Source organism: Panthera uncia, assembly GCF_023721935.1.
Source record: "Panthera uncia isolate 11264 chromosome A1 unlocalized genomic scaffold, Puncia_PCG_1.0 HiC_scaffold_17, whole genome shotgun sequence".
Lineage (NCBI taxonomy): Eukaryota > Metazoa > Chordata > Mammalia > Carnivora > Felidae > Panthera > Panthera uncia.
The window spans coordinates 144229059-144245431 of NW_026057577.1; the positions used below are offsets into that span (position 1 = coordinate 144229059).

At 52.1% G+C, this 16373-nt stretch overlaps 1 protein-coding gene across 2 annotated transcripts in view; it reads left to right on the top strand.

The window, feature by feature from the left end:
- The first annotated feature begins 799 nt into the window (after window positions 1-799).
- Window positions 800-16373, top strand: part of DAP (death associated protein) — a 63502-nt gene continuing 47928 nt past the window's right edge. Inside the window, exons 1-2 of one of the 2 annotated variants that reach the window (XM_049648273.1) lie at window positions 800-1061; window positions 12666-12762. In XM_049648273.1, coding sequence (XP_049504230.1) covers window positions 1007-1061; window positions 12666-12762 — 152 coding nt within the window. In that variant the 5' untranslated portion in view covers window positions 800-1006. The remainder of the gene's footprint in view (window positions 1062-12665; window positions 12763-16373) is intronic. The other variant, XM_049648274.1, reaches the window with a different exon arrangement.

Sequence of the window (16373 nt, forward strand, 5' to 3'; positions counted from 1 at the left end):
CTCTTTGATCAGTTGTATTGCCAAGGGTACGATGTACAGCCAAGAGAGACGGTGGTATTTCCTTTCCTCAAGACACTGGGCATGTTTGAACGCTAATTCGGCAAGGCGGGATGGATGGTGCAGGAGAGGATACCTGCAATCGCAAAGCGCTTGAGAAGGCGGGAGTGATGCGAAGCAGGGCACGAAGGCTAAGGATCAGCTTTGGACAGAACCCAGATCCATCGCAACAGCACGCCGGGGGGCCCAGAGGCAGCAGCTCAAGAAGTCTGTCCTGGTCCCTGGCTTCACAGCGCTGTGTTTCTCCTGGGGGCTGCGGGGGGCACTCCCATATGCAGGGTCTTTGAGCAAATCCCTGCCATCCTCAGGCTCCTAGTCGGTCCCACGTGGGGTCTCATTTCCGCACATAATTAGTCGCTCCAAGTGTGAGCTGGGGGTGCACACCTGGCCGCGCGGGCCGGTTCCCAGACAACCTCCATCACCCCTGCGCGCGCCACCCCGGCGGCAGTTTCCGCACCTCCGTCACCGCCCCTCCGGCGGGGGGGGGGGAGGTGAAGCGCGGAGCGAGAAGGGGCCACCCCCCCGCTGGGCCCTTTCGACCTCCTGCCGGAGTCTGAGCCAGCATCAGCCCCGCCTCCTCTAACCGCAAACACCCCACCCTCACCCTCCTTCTTCCTCCCGCGCCCGCGGCCGCAGCTTCCAACGTGGCGCTGCCAGCCGCGCATGCTCAGTGCATAGAGCGGGAGGGAGGGGCCGGGGCCGGCTGGGCGGGGCCGGGCGCAGTGACGACAACGCGCAGCCGCGGGCAAGGGGGACGCGCCACGTCGGCGCGCGGCGGCCGCGCCCCCTCCCGGCGACCGCAGTCGCTGCCTCCGTGCGCGGCCCCGCCGCCCCCCGCGCGCGCCTCCCTCGCAGCCCGGCGCTCAAGCTCGCGCGCGCCTCCCTCGCGGCTCGCGAGCCCGCCTTGGTCGCCGTCGCCGTCGCAGCCCCTCGAACGCGCGGTCGCATCATGTCTTCGCCTCCCGAGGGGAAGCTAGAGACGAAAGCCGGACATCCGCCCGCCGGTACTGACTCGTTCCCACTTTCTCTCCCGCCGCGGGGCGCGAGGGCGGGCTCGAACCTGCGGACGCGGGGCGCGGAGGGGGCGCCGGGCGGGGGCGTCCGCCCCGGCTGCGGGGCGCGGGGGCCGCTCGGGGGCTCCGCTCGGGGGCTCCCCCTGGGCTCCGAGCGCCCCCGGCTTCGCCAGCCCGTGGGAGTTGCATGCAAATCAGAATGATTGGAAGAAAGTCGCTTGCACAACTTCCCCCGAGAAAGTTTGGGCCGAGTGCGTACTTAGAAGGGACAGACAGATGTCTTAGGAAAACGGGCAGCCGGAACGCTGAAAAGTCCGTGTGTGTCGTGTCGTGGTGACGATTAATTGTAGGCTGACAACATTTCGTGCGGATAAAAGAACTGGAGAAGCGGAAATAATTTTTATCATTAATCACTCAGTGTGATTCCCCCCCCTCCCCTTCCCGACTTTCTTTCGCATCCAACTTTTTCTTAAAAGTTTTTCCTCGGACTTTTTTTGTTGTTGTTGCAAATCCTGAACTTATGAGCCAAGGAAGTTAATTAAATCCAGGATAAAGAGTCAGCTTTCTCGAGAAAAAAAAAAAAAACACAAAAAACGAATCTAAGCAGACTTTTTAAGTTCATAGGGCCCACCTCTTCCCTCTCGGAGCAGGGTTCCCGTTTGTTCTTTGGACTCTGTCCAAACGGGTCGCTGTCTCCGGAATGACAATCGATCCATATGGAAGGACACAGGGAGAGACTCAAAGGCTACCGGTGCCTCTCTGCGTGTGGGTCTTTCAGAGTCTGAACTGTACACGTTAGTGTTATGAACTCAGCCTTCTAGTAACAGAAGCCTTATGGAAACGTGGCTGCTTTCTGTGCCCCATTTGTGCCATTCTTGTTACAGTAGAGTCGCCTAATCGCCATCTGCTGTCCTCACGTTAGGACACTAAGTCTCTGCCTCAACAGGGGCAACGGAGCAGTTTTTCAATAAGGTGCATTCCAGAGTAGGTAATATTTTTCGCTGGTGAAAAAAGCTCTCAACAACAGGAAGGCTAACTGGCACTAGGGAAGAAAAATGGCTGACTGCTGTGTGGGGACTTAGGAGGCGTGGGATTTGGGGAAGACAGGCTTTGGGGCCATTGCATTAGTTACAAAAAACAGTACCTCAGAGGGATTTTTTTTAAAGATAACTCTGACCTTGGATTCCTCCTGCTAGGGATCCACGTCCAGCTGCCTGCTCACCTGGGCAGTTCTGCAGGAAGGAACCCCTCCAGTTGCAGTCATGTCCTTGGACTATGTGGCATTAGTCTGCCCATGGCTCCCCTGTCCCAGGGGAATGAGTGGCATTAAAGTGTATCTGTTGGAATGATACCAAATCCACGTAGCAGTAATTAAATTGCATGGAGAGACATATCCATATGGAGATTTTTAGGATCAGAGGTATAAACTGTACATTGTTAACTCCCTGGGAGAAATTTCTTAAAGAACTCTGATTTTCTGTGAATTGTGAACAGCTAGGCTTTGCGAATTCCGAACTGAATGGCTTATTTATGCCCTGAGGTGCAAGGAACCAACTTTTGTTCACTGGTGAGCAGTGAACCTGGGGTTCTAAGTTTTGAGGCCTGTCACTTCTCTGGGGCTTACTTTTCCTAATCTTTGAAATGGGAGGGTTGGGCCAGCTGATCTTCCTCTGGGAAAGCCCAGGACACTCTTCAGCTCAGTCCCTTCCATCCATCAGGATCAGAGCCAAAGGGCATTTAACCCCACAGGTAAACTCAAATGACTTCAGGACAGGTCCTTCAGCCTTTGGGTTCCCAGTCAAGAAGGAGCTGCTTAGGGATCTGTCACTGTTATTCTGCATTTTCTGAGACTGGTCACTCTTGGCCAGAGTCGGAGGAAGTGCCTGGCATCCTGCCCCAGGGGCACAGGTTAGAAAGGGGCCTTTTGCTTTCTACGGCTTGGCCTGCGGTATTTTGCTTCCCAGTAGTGCCCCTCAGCGCACTCTCCCAGATCACAGAGTTCCCTGCGGGGAAGCTCAGGGTCTGCTTGCTTACTCCGGCCAGAGAGTAGGAAGCTCTGCAGAGTAGATGTTATTTAAAAATTTAAAACAAAAGAAAGAAAGAGAGAGAGAGAGAGGAAGAAAGAAAGAAAGAAAGAAGAGAGGAGAGAGAGAAAGAAAGAAAGGAAAGAAAGAAAAAAGAAAGAAAGAGAAAAAAAGAGAGAAAGAAAGAGAAAGAAAGAAGGGGGGGGAGAAAGAAAGAAAGAAAGAAAGAAAGAAAGAAAGAAAGAAAGAGAAAGACCTGCTATAATAAAGAATAATCATCAAAGATAGCCAAGAGCACCGTTCATAAATCAAATAACAACCTTAAAAACTTTAGGAACCCTCTCATTAAGTGCTTAAGTTGGATGACAAAGACTTGTGCCTACATCCTCAATCAGAAACAATAAAATTCTCTCCCATGACTGTCTTCATGTTCTTTTGTGTTTTCTCGTTATTGCTGTCTGCACCAGGGACCCTCCTGTGCATCCCTATGACATCCCGTTTCCTTACTGTCACACTTACGTGCGCCTGTCTGCCTCTCTTCTCCTTGCTTCTGCCTGGGACTTACTGAGATCTTCATCCCCGGGGGCTGGCACAGTGTCAGGCACAAAATAATAAATAGCTCCCTAGTGAGTTTCTCCCAAGCCGAGCCTCTTCTCACCTCTCACTTTCCCCAGACAGAGCATGCAGGATCCGCAAGGTCCCTGAACTTCTGAGCTGCCCCCAGTGAGTCGTAGTGATGCAGGGAGGCTGTGAGCCAGTTTAGGTAGCATCTTAGCAGCGGAAGTAGTAACCAGCCTGTGCTGAGTGTTACCGTGTGCCAGTGTTTCCCTCCACCCTTCTAAATTCTTGGCTGAGGACCCTCCTACTGCTCACAAAAGACAGACTAACGAGAAAAACAAACAGAAGTTTGGTAACACGTATGCCTCCTGTGTTTATGGGAGAGACCAAGGAAAACGGAGTAGCTCCCCAAAGTGGTGCAAACCACCACCTTAAATACCAGCTTCGGGGCAAGACTGGTGGAGGCATCACCTCCCAGGCTGCAGTGCTCCTGTCATCCTGGCCGGGCCCTTGGTAAAAGTAATGAAGTCTTAATGATCGGAGACCCCGCCACTGCTCTCAGCTACAAAGTATCTGTGGAGAAATGGGCTGAGACCGCTCGTTTTATGAGCATTCTTGCAAATACAGATTAGCAAAGTTAAAATTAGCGAGGTTCTGTTGCATCACGCAACACAGGTTCTGTTGCATTAACTACACACAGGTGGACCAGTGCTCCACGGCAGAAAGGAGAACGTAATTATCAGACACACTATTACTCATTTCTGCCTGTCTTCGGGAGTTTGTGGCAGCGACGTGGATAAAATCTCACTCTTCAATACATTTTGCTGGCCCCGTTCCCCTCCATCTCCCAGGGTAGCCAAAACCGTATGTCAGTAAAGTTCTCGTAAATCTATGGATAGCTTTGAGCGTTACTAATTTTACATATGGTTTTCTTTGAAAAGTAGACTTCCCATCCCTTCTAGAGCAGAGTCGTACGGAAATATAAACACGACTGTATTTATTTAAAGTAAACGGGAAGTAGACTACTTTTTTTAGTAACTTCACGATAATTGAATTCTTTGTTACATCAATCACTCAAATGTGAGTTAAGGATGCATTTAAAAGATTGTGGGTGATGGTTCTCCCTAAATCATCTCCAGAAGGTTTTTCATGTTACCGAGGCCAGTGTATTGCTAGCAATGAAAGACTAATTTGTCTTTTATTGTATTAAGCATAAAGCCGCAAATTTGCCGAGCCTGCCCCCAGTGTCCTCAACCCAATCACTGATTAACGCTGGCAGAGTACAGGGAAGAGGTCTGCCTTCGCTCCTGACATGCCAAGAAAAAGAAAAAAAAAAAAAAAAGACCCTTCTAGTCACTGCATTTTTTTTCAGACGCTTCAAGTCGGGGTGGAACGCAGCATTTCTAAAACACAGTTTAGGTTTCACTTTGCTCTTCAGGACTTGGCTTCGTGCTCTGTGTATGTTCCTTCCATTCAGGACGACGCCCCGTGCATTCGTGCTTGGTTCGGGACATGCTTTCCCCTTCCCCGCTTGGGGAATCTTTGTGTTTATATAGGGAACACTCACTATTGTATCAAGTACTGTATTAGTCCCAGTTATATTAAAAGTATGAAGTATTAATTACAGTTCTGTCAGTAAGTCCAATAGTGCTCACTGCCATAACAGACACCGCAGAATCCCGGGCTGAGCTGGTCGAGGTTTGTTTCCCTTTCGGGCAGGCGGCCCTCCCACAAGGAGCAAGTGCAGGGGCCGGGGCCCCCGCTGGCATGGCCTGTGCGGAGGGGACAGCGGGTGTAGGTCATGGTGTGGAGGCTTACGGTCACTCTGTGACTTCCACGGGTCACTGCATCACTTTCCTTTGGCTGCTGTAGCCAGCCTTGGCCAGAATCCAGTTCAGTGGCTCCAGCCCACCTGCAAGGGCGGCTGGGATGGGGAGTGAACCCCTAGCCTTATGCTCCAGTCCAGCCTTGTGCTCCAGTCGCTGGTGCCAGGTTTCTCTGCTGGGCTTCCAGGCTCGGCCCCTATCCTCCCTGCACTTTTAGGGACTGGCTTCCCTAACCTGAAGGATACCCGTGTGGCTGCCCCCACCCCCTCCTCAGCTTTGGCCCAGGCTGCCCAGCAGGGTCCCCCCATCCTGGTCCAGTCAGACCGTGCAGTTTGTCCTTTGGGTCACAGCCCCGTTGCAGAATGGAGCGCGCACGGCTGTGGAGGGCGGCCCGGCCTGTCTAGGTCTGATCCAGAGCTCCAAGGCCCTGGCCATCACGCCATGACCCTGAACTTCATTTCCACCCCTGGAAAGTGACCGGATTGCCCTGTATAATGTCAGGGCCTTGCGACCTTCGTCTTCGATTCTAAGCGCAGAATAGCAGTTTTCCTCCATTCTTCCTCTGCTCTCTTAGGGATCAAACCATCAGGGGTAAGTTTGGAAATTTTTCAGGGGCTCATTTTTTAGCACAAGTCATTGCTTCCCCCCTACTCCCCCCCCCCCCCCCCCCCCCCCCCTGTGAACCTGGAAGCCCCTGTCAGGACTGCTGGCTAGTGAGTTCTCCGTGCCCGCTCCTGGGGAGCTGTAGCTGCTAACTGCCGTGGACCTTGCTCCTTTGCCCCCATCTCCACCTGACCTCCCAGCCCTGGGGGGCGGGGTGGGGGGCCCGCCTCCACCTTCCACCCGGCTCACCTGCCCTGCCTGAGATTATTGGGTTTGCTCCTAACCTACAGCTTCCGGCTGGCTTCTGGTCTGGTTCCTTTTCTTCTCACCTGAACGGTTCTGGGACCCTCGCACCCCTTCTTTTAGCTGGACTAGCTTTCCCTCGAGTAACATTTCAGCGGCTCTTGTCAGGTAAGAACAAAGGTGCTGTACACTTTTCACGATGTGCTGGGACACCTGCAGTTAGTGCTTTGGGGATATTTGTGTGAAATGGGGGCTGAGACGTGAGTAATCCTAGGGAGAGCCTTCTTGTCCCCCTGCCCGACTTCCAGCTGTGGGGCCCTCTAGCCTGCTACTGAGCACGGACAGAGAAAGCCGCCAGCGACCCCCTTACAGCCAGCACACCCAGACCCCTGAGGGGATGCCCCAGCCACAGGAGAGTGTGCTCAATATGTCCCCCCTGGCAAAGTCTGACCAAGGAAGATGCTTCCCCCCCTCCCCTTACCCCTTAGGCAGGAAGCTCTCTGTAGAGAGCTTTGAAGGTCAAACTCATGGTCTTCCCCAGCCTGGTGGCAGTAATCAGAGCCTGCCCGGGCCATCACTGTGTCTTTCTATGCGGTCCGTGATGCTCTCTGTCTTCTGGAAGGTCCAAGCAGAGAAAGGCCTGCAGGGTGCGGTTAAGGGCACAGGCCTCAGGGCCGGATCCGGCTCTGCGCTGGCTCGGCCCGCCGGCTCCCCCCACCTCACCCTCGGGATCCACCCCGTGGTACCTGTGAGGTGGGAGATCACGAGGCCAGTGGTGAGAACGGTGCCTGCACCTAGCCGTATGGTGAAATGGTGAGGAAGAGTGAAGCTGAAGAATGAGCCGGGATCTGATTCCCTGGAAGCTTCCACACTTAGATGGTGATACACTGACAACGGTCCTGCTGTTGGGTAGCTGCCCACATCAGCAGAACGCTTTACAGCGTGTCTCCCCCTTCCCCCATCCCCCATCCCCACAAGCCTGGACCTTCATCCTGTCTTACATCTTAGGTGACTGTCATGAGGGAAAGGACAGCACCCAGGACACAGGCTGTGGAGGTCTAAGTACTAGATGCTGAGGGTTAAAACCCATTTAATAGGAGCAGCTACTGGCCGAGCCCTCGCCACGTGCCAGGCGCTGGGGGAGCCGTGTCACATGGGCTAAGTCATTTAGTCCTCCACACCCCCTGCTGGGAGAGCACGGTTTCCCCTTCCTCCCAGACGGAGCACCCCAAGCCACAGAGAACAGCAGCAACACACACACACGGGCGAAGAGACGTGCATGTGCACGCACACACCCGGGCAGAGCCAGGATTGGAACCCAGGGATCTGACTCCAGGATCATGCCCCTGACGTGCGCACAGCGCTTCCAAGGGGCATCTGGGATTCTTTCATTTGAGAGAAATTCCGAGTTCTTTTTTTCCTAATGTCTCCTAAAAATATTCACATTTGCAAAGATTTCTGCAAAAATAACTCTGGCCTTTGTATTTTTTACAAATGAGGAGTTCTAGTGACGGCAATAAAACAGCCACAATAAATGCTGTCATAGATTTTGGCAGTTATCGCCAGTTGAAATGAATGTGTCTCGGTGTTGAGTTATTATTATTATTGGCACTTTTTATTCCTGCATTAATCACCACACACGCTGTGAGGGATTGATGAAGTTCATTGTTTTTATAAACCAAATTAAATGAAGTGCTAACGGGGGGGGGGGGGGGGGACTGAGCCTTGACGTGTGTAGTGACTTCGACAGAGCCGTGGAGCTTTGGGCTGGCTTATTTCAAATGTCGACTGGACCTTCATGGGCGGCTTTCTTTGTATGGTTATACAGCCCTTTTCACTTTCGTCCATTTCTAGGACATATCTGTGAGCTGTAGTTTCAAAGTGTTATGTCTGCTAAGTCGACACGATTCAGGCATTGTGTTTTAAACGGGCCTGAGTATTAGTCACCTCCAGCTGCTGTAACAAAATCCCACAGGTGGGGTTTCGTTTTCTCAAAGTGCTTGGAGACTGGAGGGCTAAGATCAAGGTGCTGGCGCGTTTCTCCTGAGGCCTCTCTCCTGGGCTTGCAGACCGCTGTCTTCTTGCTGTGTCCTCATGTGACTTTTTCTCTGTGGTGGCATCCCCAGCGTCCTTTCTTTCTCTTAGACGGACACCAGCCCTGTTGGATTAGGACCCACCCTGACAGCCTCATTTTAACTTTCTCACCTCTTTAAAGGCCCTATCTGCAACTACATTCTGAGGTGACAGGGCTGAGGGCTTCAACATGTGAACTTGGGGGACACAACACAGCCCATAGTACCTTTGATCAATTTCTAATGGGTGTGGGCGGAGGGTGGGATATATGGGGAGGAAATGAATTTAAAAAAACTTTAAAGGGCGCCCGGGTGGCTCAGTTAAGCATCTGACTTCGGCTTAGGTCATGATCTCGCGGTTTGTGGGTTTGAGCCCCACGTCGGGCTCTGTGCTGACAGCTCAGAGCCCGACTCGGGGCCTGAACTCACAAACCGTGAGATCATGACCTGAGCCGAAGTCAGGCACTCAACCGACTGAGCCACCCAGACACCCTAAAAATAAATAAACTTTAAAAAAAATTTTTAGAAAAACAAAACTTTTAGGGGGACAATTCTTACAGCCCCCTTTAGCCAAAAACATAACTCTCTGCTCTTACATTTCAATAGAGTAGAAAATTATCTTAACATGTTACAGAATTTTCTTTCAGTTTCTATTTCTTAAGGGTTGACAGACTACTCAACCTGGAATATTGTGATAAGCCACCTGCAGTGGTGTTTTTGCTTGCTTTCTTTTCATAAAAAAAAAAAAAAAAATCTGAGCCCAAAGTGAGGGAGATCCCCAGGAACCACACCCGAAGAAGAAACAAATTCAGAACAGTTAGCATGAGCCTTGGGCCCACATGAGGCAGGCGGTGGTTTCTCTTCCTCTTTGTATAAGGACACCAGTATGTTGGATTAGGGCCCACCCCACCAGGCTCATTTAACCCAAGACCGAACATAAAATGGGGTGCTCAGAGGTCAAACCTGTGGAGCAAAGGAGAAGCCCATATGCCCAGCAGCACAACGGGATGGTGGGGAACCACTCTCCTTCAGCCTGGGCTCCGGCGGGGGAGAAGAAGTCTCCGTAAGAACGTGTAAACGCAGGCCTGCCTTTACAGGGGCTAGGAGTTCAAAGCTACAGCTTGGCAATCCCTGTTCTGAGAAATCTGACACAAAAAGGATTTCCAGGTGCCTGTACTGGTCTCACACAAGCGTACAACATCTTTCCGAAGGGAGGCCGCCTGCGCCCCAGGCCCCAGAGGTCCCCACAGACAAAGCCATTCTGAAGGAGAGCTCATGATATACAATCACCGGAATGAGCATGACAGTCAGCAGACAAAATTCGCAGTGGGATTAGACTCCCAAGGACCTCAGATCATACAGTAATTGAATGCACAATGACACGAGTGTGCCTAAAACGATTGCACACAGAAAAGACTTAAAAACACAAGACACGACAAAGACCCTATCAAGTAAAAGACGGGGTGAATTGGAAATGCCCTAGAAGTGAAAAATAAAATGATTGAAATAAAAACAGATGGGCTCAGGGCGCCTGGGTGGCTCCGTTGGTTAAGCATCCGACTTCGGCTCAAGTCATGATCTCACAGTCTGTGAGTTCGAGCCCTGCGTCGGGCTCTGTGCTAATGGCTCGGAGCCTGGAGCCCGCTCCGGATTCTGCGTCTCCCTCTCTTTCTGCCCTTCCCCCACTTGCGCTCTGTCTCTCTCCTTCAAAACTAAACATCAAAATTTTCTTTAAAAAACAGATTTTTGGAAGAATTCCCACACAGGATTATATTTCCTCCTTTCCAAGTAGAAGGTCCCCTTGAAGAGAATTCGTGTTGGTGGCAGATGTGTCCTCAGACACAGTCCTTTATGTTACCCGCCCTCTGCTTTGCATTTTTCCGACGGGCTGCCTGCTGCTAGGCGCTGTTGGCCTCGAAGCAGGTGCTGTCGGCCTCCTGAGGCCCGGGCCGCAAACTCTGGCTGGGAAATTGAAAACTAATAACCCCCAAGTGTGGGAGCCTGAGCGTGTTTTTCACATTGTCCTTCCTGTTCTTTAGAATCATAAGGAAGCTTGCCCTGGACTTTTCTTAATTCAGCAGGGCCCCGAGGACACGGCCTGCCACATTGGCTGTCTGTGAGCAGAGCTGTGCGGAGGAGGGGGGGCTACACGGAGAGCCCCACACCACGACCCTGAGGGCGGTGAGCACAGGTCACTACACTGCACTTTGTTTCAAGTACTCACCGCCTTAGTCCTGTTCGGGCTGCTGCGTCGGAGCACCACAGACTGATGGCTTATAAACAACAGAAGCCTCTCGTGGTGCTGGAGGCCAGAGGTCCGAGATCAAGGCACCGGCAGATTCGGCAGCTAGTGATTTGGCTGTGTGGTGCGTAGATAGCCATCGTTTTGCCGTGTCCTCACACGGGGGAAAGGACAGGGTGCCTCGGTGGGGTGGGGGCTGGGGGTCTTTCATACGAGCCCTAATCCCGCCCAGGAGGGCTCTACCCTCATGACCTAATCACCTCCCTGAGGCCCCACCTCCAAACACTGTCACGGGGGTAAGGTTTCAACAGCTTCTCTTATTCAAAGATCTCAGGATGCATCTCTTACCCCCTTTCTGCAGATGAAGCAGCGAGGCTTTGAGGGGCTAAACAGTCCGAAACCATACAGCTGAGGGCAATGTGGTGGCTTACTGACCCCACAGCACGTGCCCGTGACAGTCACGGGAGGCTGGCTGTTTGAGGATATAAGGCCGGCATTTCCAAACTCTTCTGTGGAGGACTATGGTCCTGAAGGACGAGAACCAGCATTACTGGGGTGGGAGGGACTCGTGGCGTCATATGAACGTGGGGAAGGTGCTCTGCCCTGTGCCCCTCATAAAGCTCACAATGCATGCTAACGGCCAAGAAAATCTGTCTTGAGGAAAAGCATTAATTTGTTCAACCTAGCATTTCCCACGCTAACAGATCCTAGGGTCCCCATTTTTGGTGTTTCGTTTTTGTTTGTTTTCTTGGAAGGCAGTATTAACATATTAGCCATTGAGGAAACACAAGTCAAAGTACAATGAGCTAACACTCCACACCCACTAGGATGGCTACAATGAAAAAGTTAGCCAGTAACAAGTGTCGGCGAGCATGCGGAGAAACGGGAACCCACAGACCCGTTGGCGTGTGAAATGGCGCCATGGCCTTGGAAAGCCGCTTGGCGTCCTTCTCAGAAGGATGAGTGCAGTCACCGTGGAACACAGCTACTCCACTCCTAAGTGTGCGCCCACGGGAGGGAAGGTGTATAGCCACGTCTCCACACACAAACTTGGACACACGTCGCTCATGGCTGCATCCTTCATACTAGGCACAAAGCGGAAACAGCCTGGATGTCCCACAGACAAAGGGACACGGAAAATGCGGTCTGTCCGTGCCAAGAACACCACCATGCAGCCATAAAAAGGAATGAAGGGCTGACACGGGCTGGTGCGTGGATGAATTTTGGAAACATGCCGAGGGAAAGAAGCAGGCCAGATACGCACAACAGGCAAAGCCAGACGAGGGGTTGCTATGGGCTGGGGGGAGGGGCGCCTGGGGAGGGGCCGTTAGCGGGTATGGGGTTTCTGTCTGGGGTGATGACGGCGTGCTGGAGTCGATTGTGGCGATCGCCATACAGCAGTTCGGAGCACACTCACAACCATTGATTGTGCCCCGTGGGTGGGCAGCTTGTGTGTGAATTATGTGTCAGGAAGGCCACTTTTAAAAACAGAGTTAACGTGTGCCCACAGTGAGGCTTCACAGTGTAGTTTGGGAACGGCTGCCACAGACGTTTTGGCTTCTGCCCGCGTGGGCTCTGTGACCGTGTCACGGCAGCTGTCCCGTGTCACCTGTGGCTGCATCGTCCCATCCACAGCATCATCGGTATTTGAGAAAATGTCACAGGGCGGGGATTAAGGGGGACCCCGTCGAGTCCAGACGATGTGCAGAAAGAACCCAAAGCAAGCAGCCACCTTGTCCACGTGGTTTATCCTCCGGGTCCGCTCCTGCTCTTGCAAAGTTCTTGTAAGAAACAAATGGAACAAACAAGAGCCTTGGAAAGCGTCTAAGTGGATCTGGAGTCAAAGATTGCCTTGGCTGCCACGTCGTCCTCGCACTGACCTCTGTCGTTAATCGTTGTCACTGCCCGGTCGTCGAGACTAACTTGTGGCCGTAGGGGGGACCGAACCTTTCCAGCTAGCTCCCCTGCGCCTCTCTCTGGTGCTTGCGTTGCCACGTCGATGACACCCCACTCTGTTTCCGTTGTAGTGAAAGCTGGCGGAATGCGCATCGTGCAGAAGCACCCGCATTCGGGAGACACCAAAGAAGAGAAAGACAAGGACGACCAGGGATGGGAGAGTCCCAGGTGAGCACGCGGGCGACTGTGTGTGTTTCACAGCCACGTCACTCGGTTACACGTTAGGTTTGTTCTCCTCCCTGCACGTCTGGTGACCCCTCGCCCTGTGGGGTCCTGTGCCGCTTATTTCTTTCTTTCCTACTCAGTGAGGCTCTGTCCCCAGACGGGAGAAGCAGGCATCTGGAGCCTCTGCCCTGACTCAGGCGGGGCGTATGCTTACTGTCGGTCCATGGGCAGTGCCCTCAGTTTCCACGACAGTATTGAAATCGCCTTGAGACCTGTGAAAACGCCCTTCTGGTTGAATCTCTGGGGCAGGCTGGCATCTGTGCAGCTAGGACAGTGAGCTACGGATTTAAAACCATCCACAGGTATCTGGTTCTTCAGCCAAATCAAAACCAGTGAGGCCACACCCTGAGGAGCGCCCAGGTGTCCTTAAATGACCTCTCTGCCCCTCACTCCCCGGGTCCCCGACAGCTCATCTGTCTGCGGCGCCCCCAGCTCTGTTACCCGTTCTCCTGGGAGGTTCTGATGTCGGGTTTGGCTGCAGAACCTCGCTGCAAATCTATTCCTTTCCACCCTGTAATATGCAAACGTGGGCCACAAATACATACATGTCTCTCTGAGCTTGTCTGCGAAAAAGAGTGAACCCCAGGCCTTCTGCCTTACGCCGTGTCCCCAGAGGGTGTCTCCGCCGGCTGGAGGAGGAAAGTCAACGTGGGAAGGGTCTGGAAGGTAGCTAACCCATGTTTCTGCGCATCTCCTTGTTTCGGTCCAACAGTCCTGCTGAACTGAAAATCTCCCCGATTTTCACATGGGACACAGGTCCACGTGCCTGTGCCATGTGCCTCGCAAGTTATTGGATCTGGGATTTAAACCTGGGTCTAACAGGGCCCAAACAGGCCAGGCTTCCAAAGAGTAGCTCCCAAGAACACATGTCCCCTGAAAAGACATCCATGTTCACAGAAACCCCACGTGTCCCTGTAGGGTATGAGTTACAGTGCAGTCACCTGGGGGCAAACAAAAGTAGGGGCAAAGTTTCTGGGCGATTATTGCCCGTTTTAAACCATGGGATCAGCCATGTCGAGGTTCTGTTTTAGAAGAAGGAGGCAGTTGGGGCGCCTGGGTGGCTCAGTCAGATGGGCGTCCGACTTCGGCTCAGGTCGTGATCTCGCAGTTCACGAGTTCGAGACCCACGTCGGGCTCTGTGCTGACGGCTCAGTTAAAGAAAATTCTAGAATTGCCTGCCTCACTGGCTATTTTCACACAGCCATGTTTGGAACATAACAGCATCGGTAACCCTCCTAGAGGTCCACAGTCCTGTATCCGAAAACCTTGGGGCCCAGTTTATTTCAGAATTGAGAAATTTGGGGGTCCTAAGAGGATGAAACCATGTACACGTAGCACCCGTAGTGGGGCCTCAGGCAGCATATTGGAATCTGTGTATGATGTTTTCAAATTTACAGAGTTGGGCCAGCTCAGGTTAACTTTTGCCTCCGTCTGAGTTAAAGGAAACTTTCAGTTTTTGGACATTTCTTGAACTCAGTATCGAGTAGGAGAGCGTGGGCCTGTGGGATTTCCTCCACCACAAAACCTGGGAGGCCCCGTCTTTATATCCAGTCATTCCGTAAGGGACAGAGAGGATGAGAGAGAGAGACTTGGCTGGGGAGCAGATGGAACACGCTTTTCTGCGAGAGTTCCAGCGGAGTAAGGCGCGAATAGCTATTTCCCTGTGAAACGGCGTCAATACAGTGAGAGTCCATCATTCATTAGCATGTCTAGAAATACAGACCGAACAGCCTACTCGTTTTCTTTCTATTGATTTTTTTTCATGAGGTGAAATACAGCGTTTAGGGAAGACGTGCTATTTACGTAAATGTGCCAGAGGACGAACGAGTGCAAGACATAGGAGTGAGCACAGCGGCACCCTGGACCTTAACGTCCTACCTCAAAGATTTCTCCTCTGTGGGGCCAACAACTCCGAAGCAGGCTGATTGCAGAGCAGGGTTTGCATAACATGTGAGCGAGGGTTGTTTGTTTGTTTGTTGGTTTTCTCCCTGCAGCGACATTGCTGTAATATGTTCCTTAGGAGCGTGTTGGCTCCTGTGCTCTCGACTTCGGCCTTGCTCTTGACCACTGTGGGTTAAACCACTTGACACGCCGCTGGCAGATGGGGTTAGCCTCTCAAGGCCCTTGAGCCGTGGACAAATGTTGCCGACACACGTCCTTCCAGGCCTCCGCGCCCCGCCTGGGACTCTGCGTAAGAGATTATTTCCGCCACTAAGCACTCCTCAGCTGTCTGGTGGGCTGACTGAGTCATCACAACCCGTCACCGTCGCCAGTGTTCTAGAATGCAGGACATCTGGCCCTGTCCTTGGTACCCTGTGTGCATTAGTTCATTAAATCCTTGCAACTACTCTATTTCTTATCATCCCTGTTTCTGAGTTGGTTATCGATTAACCCCATTCCAGATCGCTACGCCCCCTTCAACAGCTCAGAGAGGTTAATTGACTTCCCCAATGTGGCACAGCAAATGAGTGGCAGGGCCAGTATCCCAGCAGAGTCCAGAGTCCTCACTATCGACCCTTAGGCTGTGCTTGCGAGTGGAGCACCTGTTTTGTTCTGGGCACTTCTAAGTGCTTCACATCAGATGCAAAGCTCACACCACCTGGGCGCCTGGGTTAATGCATCCGACTCTCCATCTGGGCTTAGGTCATGATCTCAGTGTTCGTGAGTTTGGGCCCCGCATCCGGCTCTCTGCCGTCAGCACAGAGAGAGCCCGCTTCCAGTCCTCTGTCCTCCTCTCTCTCTCAGTGCCCCTCCCCTGCTCTCTCTCACAAAAATAAATAAACGTTAAAAAATATATTAAAAAAAAATAAAGCTCAAACCACCTATAGGCTGGTATTACTGTGCCCGTTATAGAGATGAAGAAACCGAAGCTTAGGGAGGTGATCTGGCCCAGTGACACGTAGCCAGTGAGTGGCCAGGCCAGGATTCAGCCCTGATTCTGTCTGGCCCCTAATATGCTGTAGAAGCCCCCAAATTGACACAGTAAACAGAATATATTGACGGAATGTAAATCCAGTCCCTAAACTGGTTGATTCCGGATTGCCCATGACCTTTCCCATAGTCCTCTAGCCCGTGATTCCACCCATGCAGCTTTGCTGTCAGTAGATGGTGTGATTATCATTTTATAGGGTTTCGGGGAGGGGGGATAGGCTGTCTTTACTTTACCTATAAAAACGCCTGTTTATGTACAGAATTTGTCAAACATTTCATTATTCTGTTGGTCGTATCATGGCGTGTGACTTCAACATCCACATGACCCTGGTCCTAAAGTTTGATGATGTTTCATGTTTGGGTCCAGGTGTCCTCCGGACATGAAAATAAGTGTAGAGTCTCAAATGCCAGTTTCCTCCTTAGATCTGTGTTTGCAAAACTCTCTGCTTTCCTTTCCAGGTTTTTATAACTGGCTCGTCTTTACATTTCCTGACTCATCTCTGGTGACTTCCTTCCTCATTAATCTGAAAATCAAATACTGATCACAGAATAACTGGAGCATTATTGTGTGACACACACACACACGCACACACACACACACCTTTTTTCTTGCACATATTCAT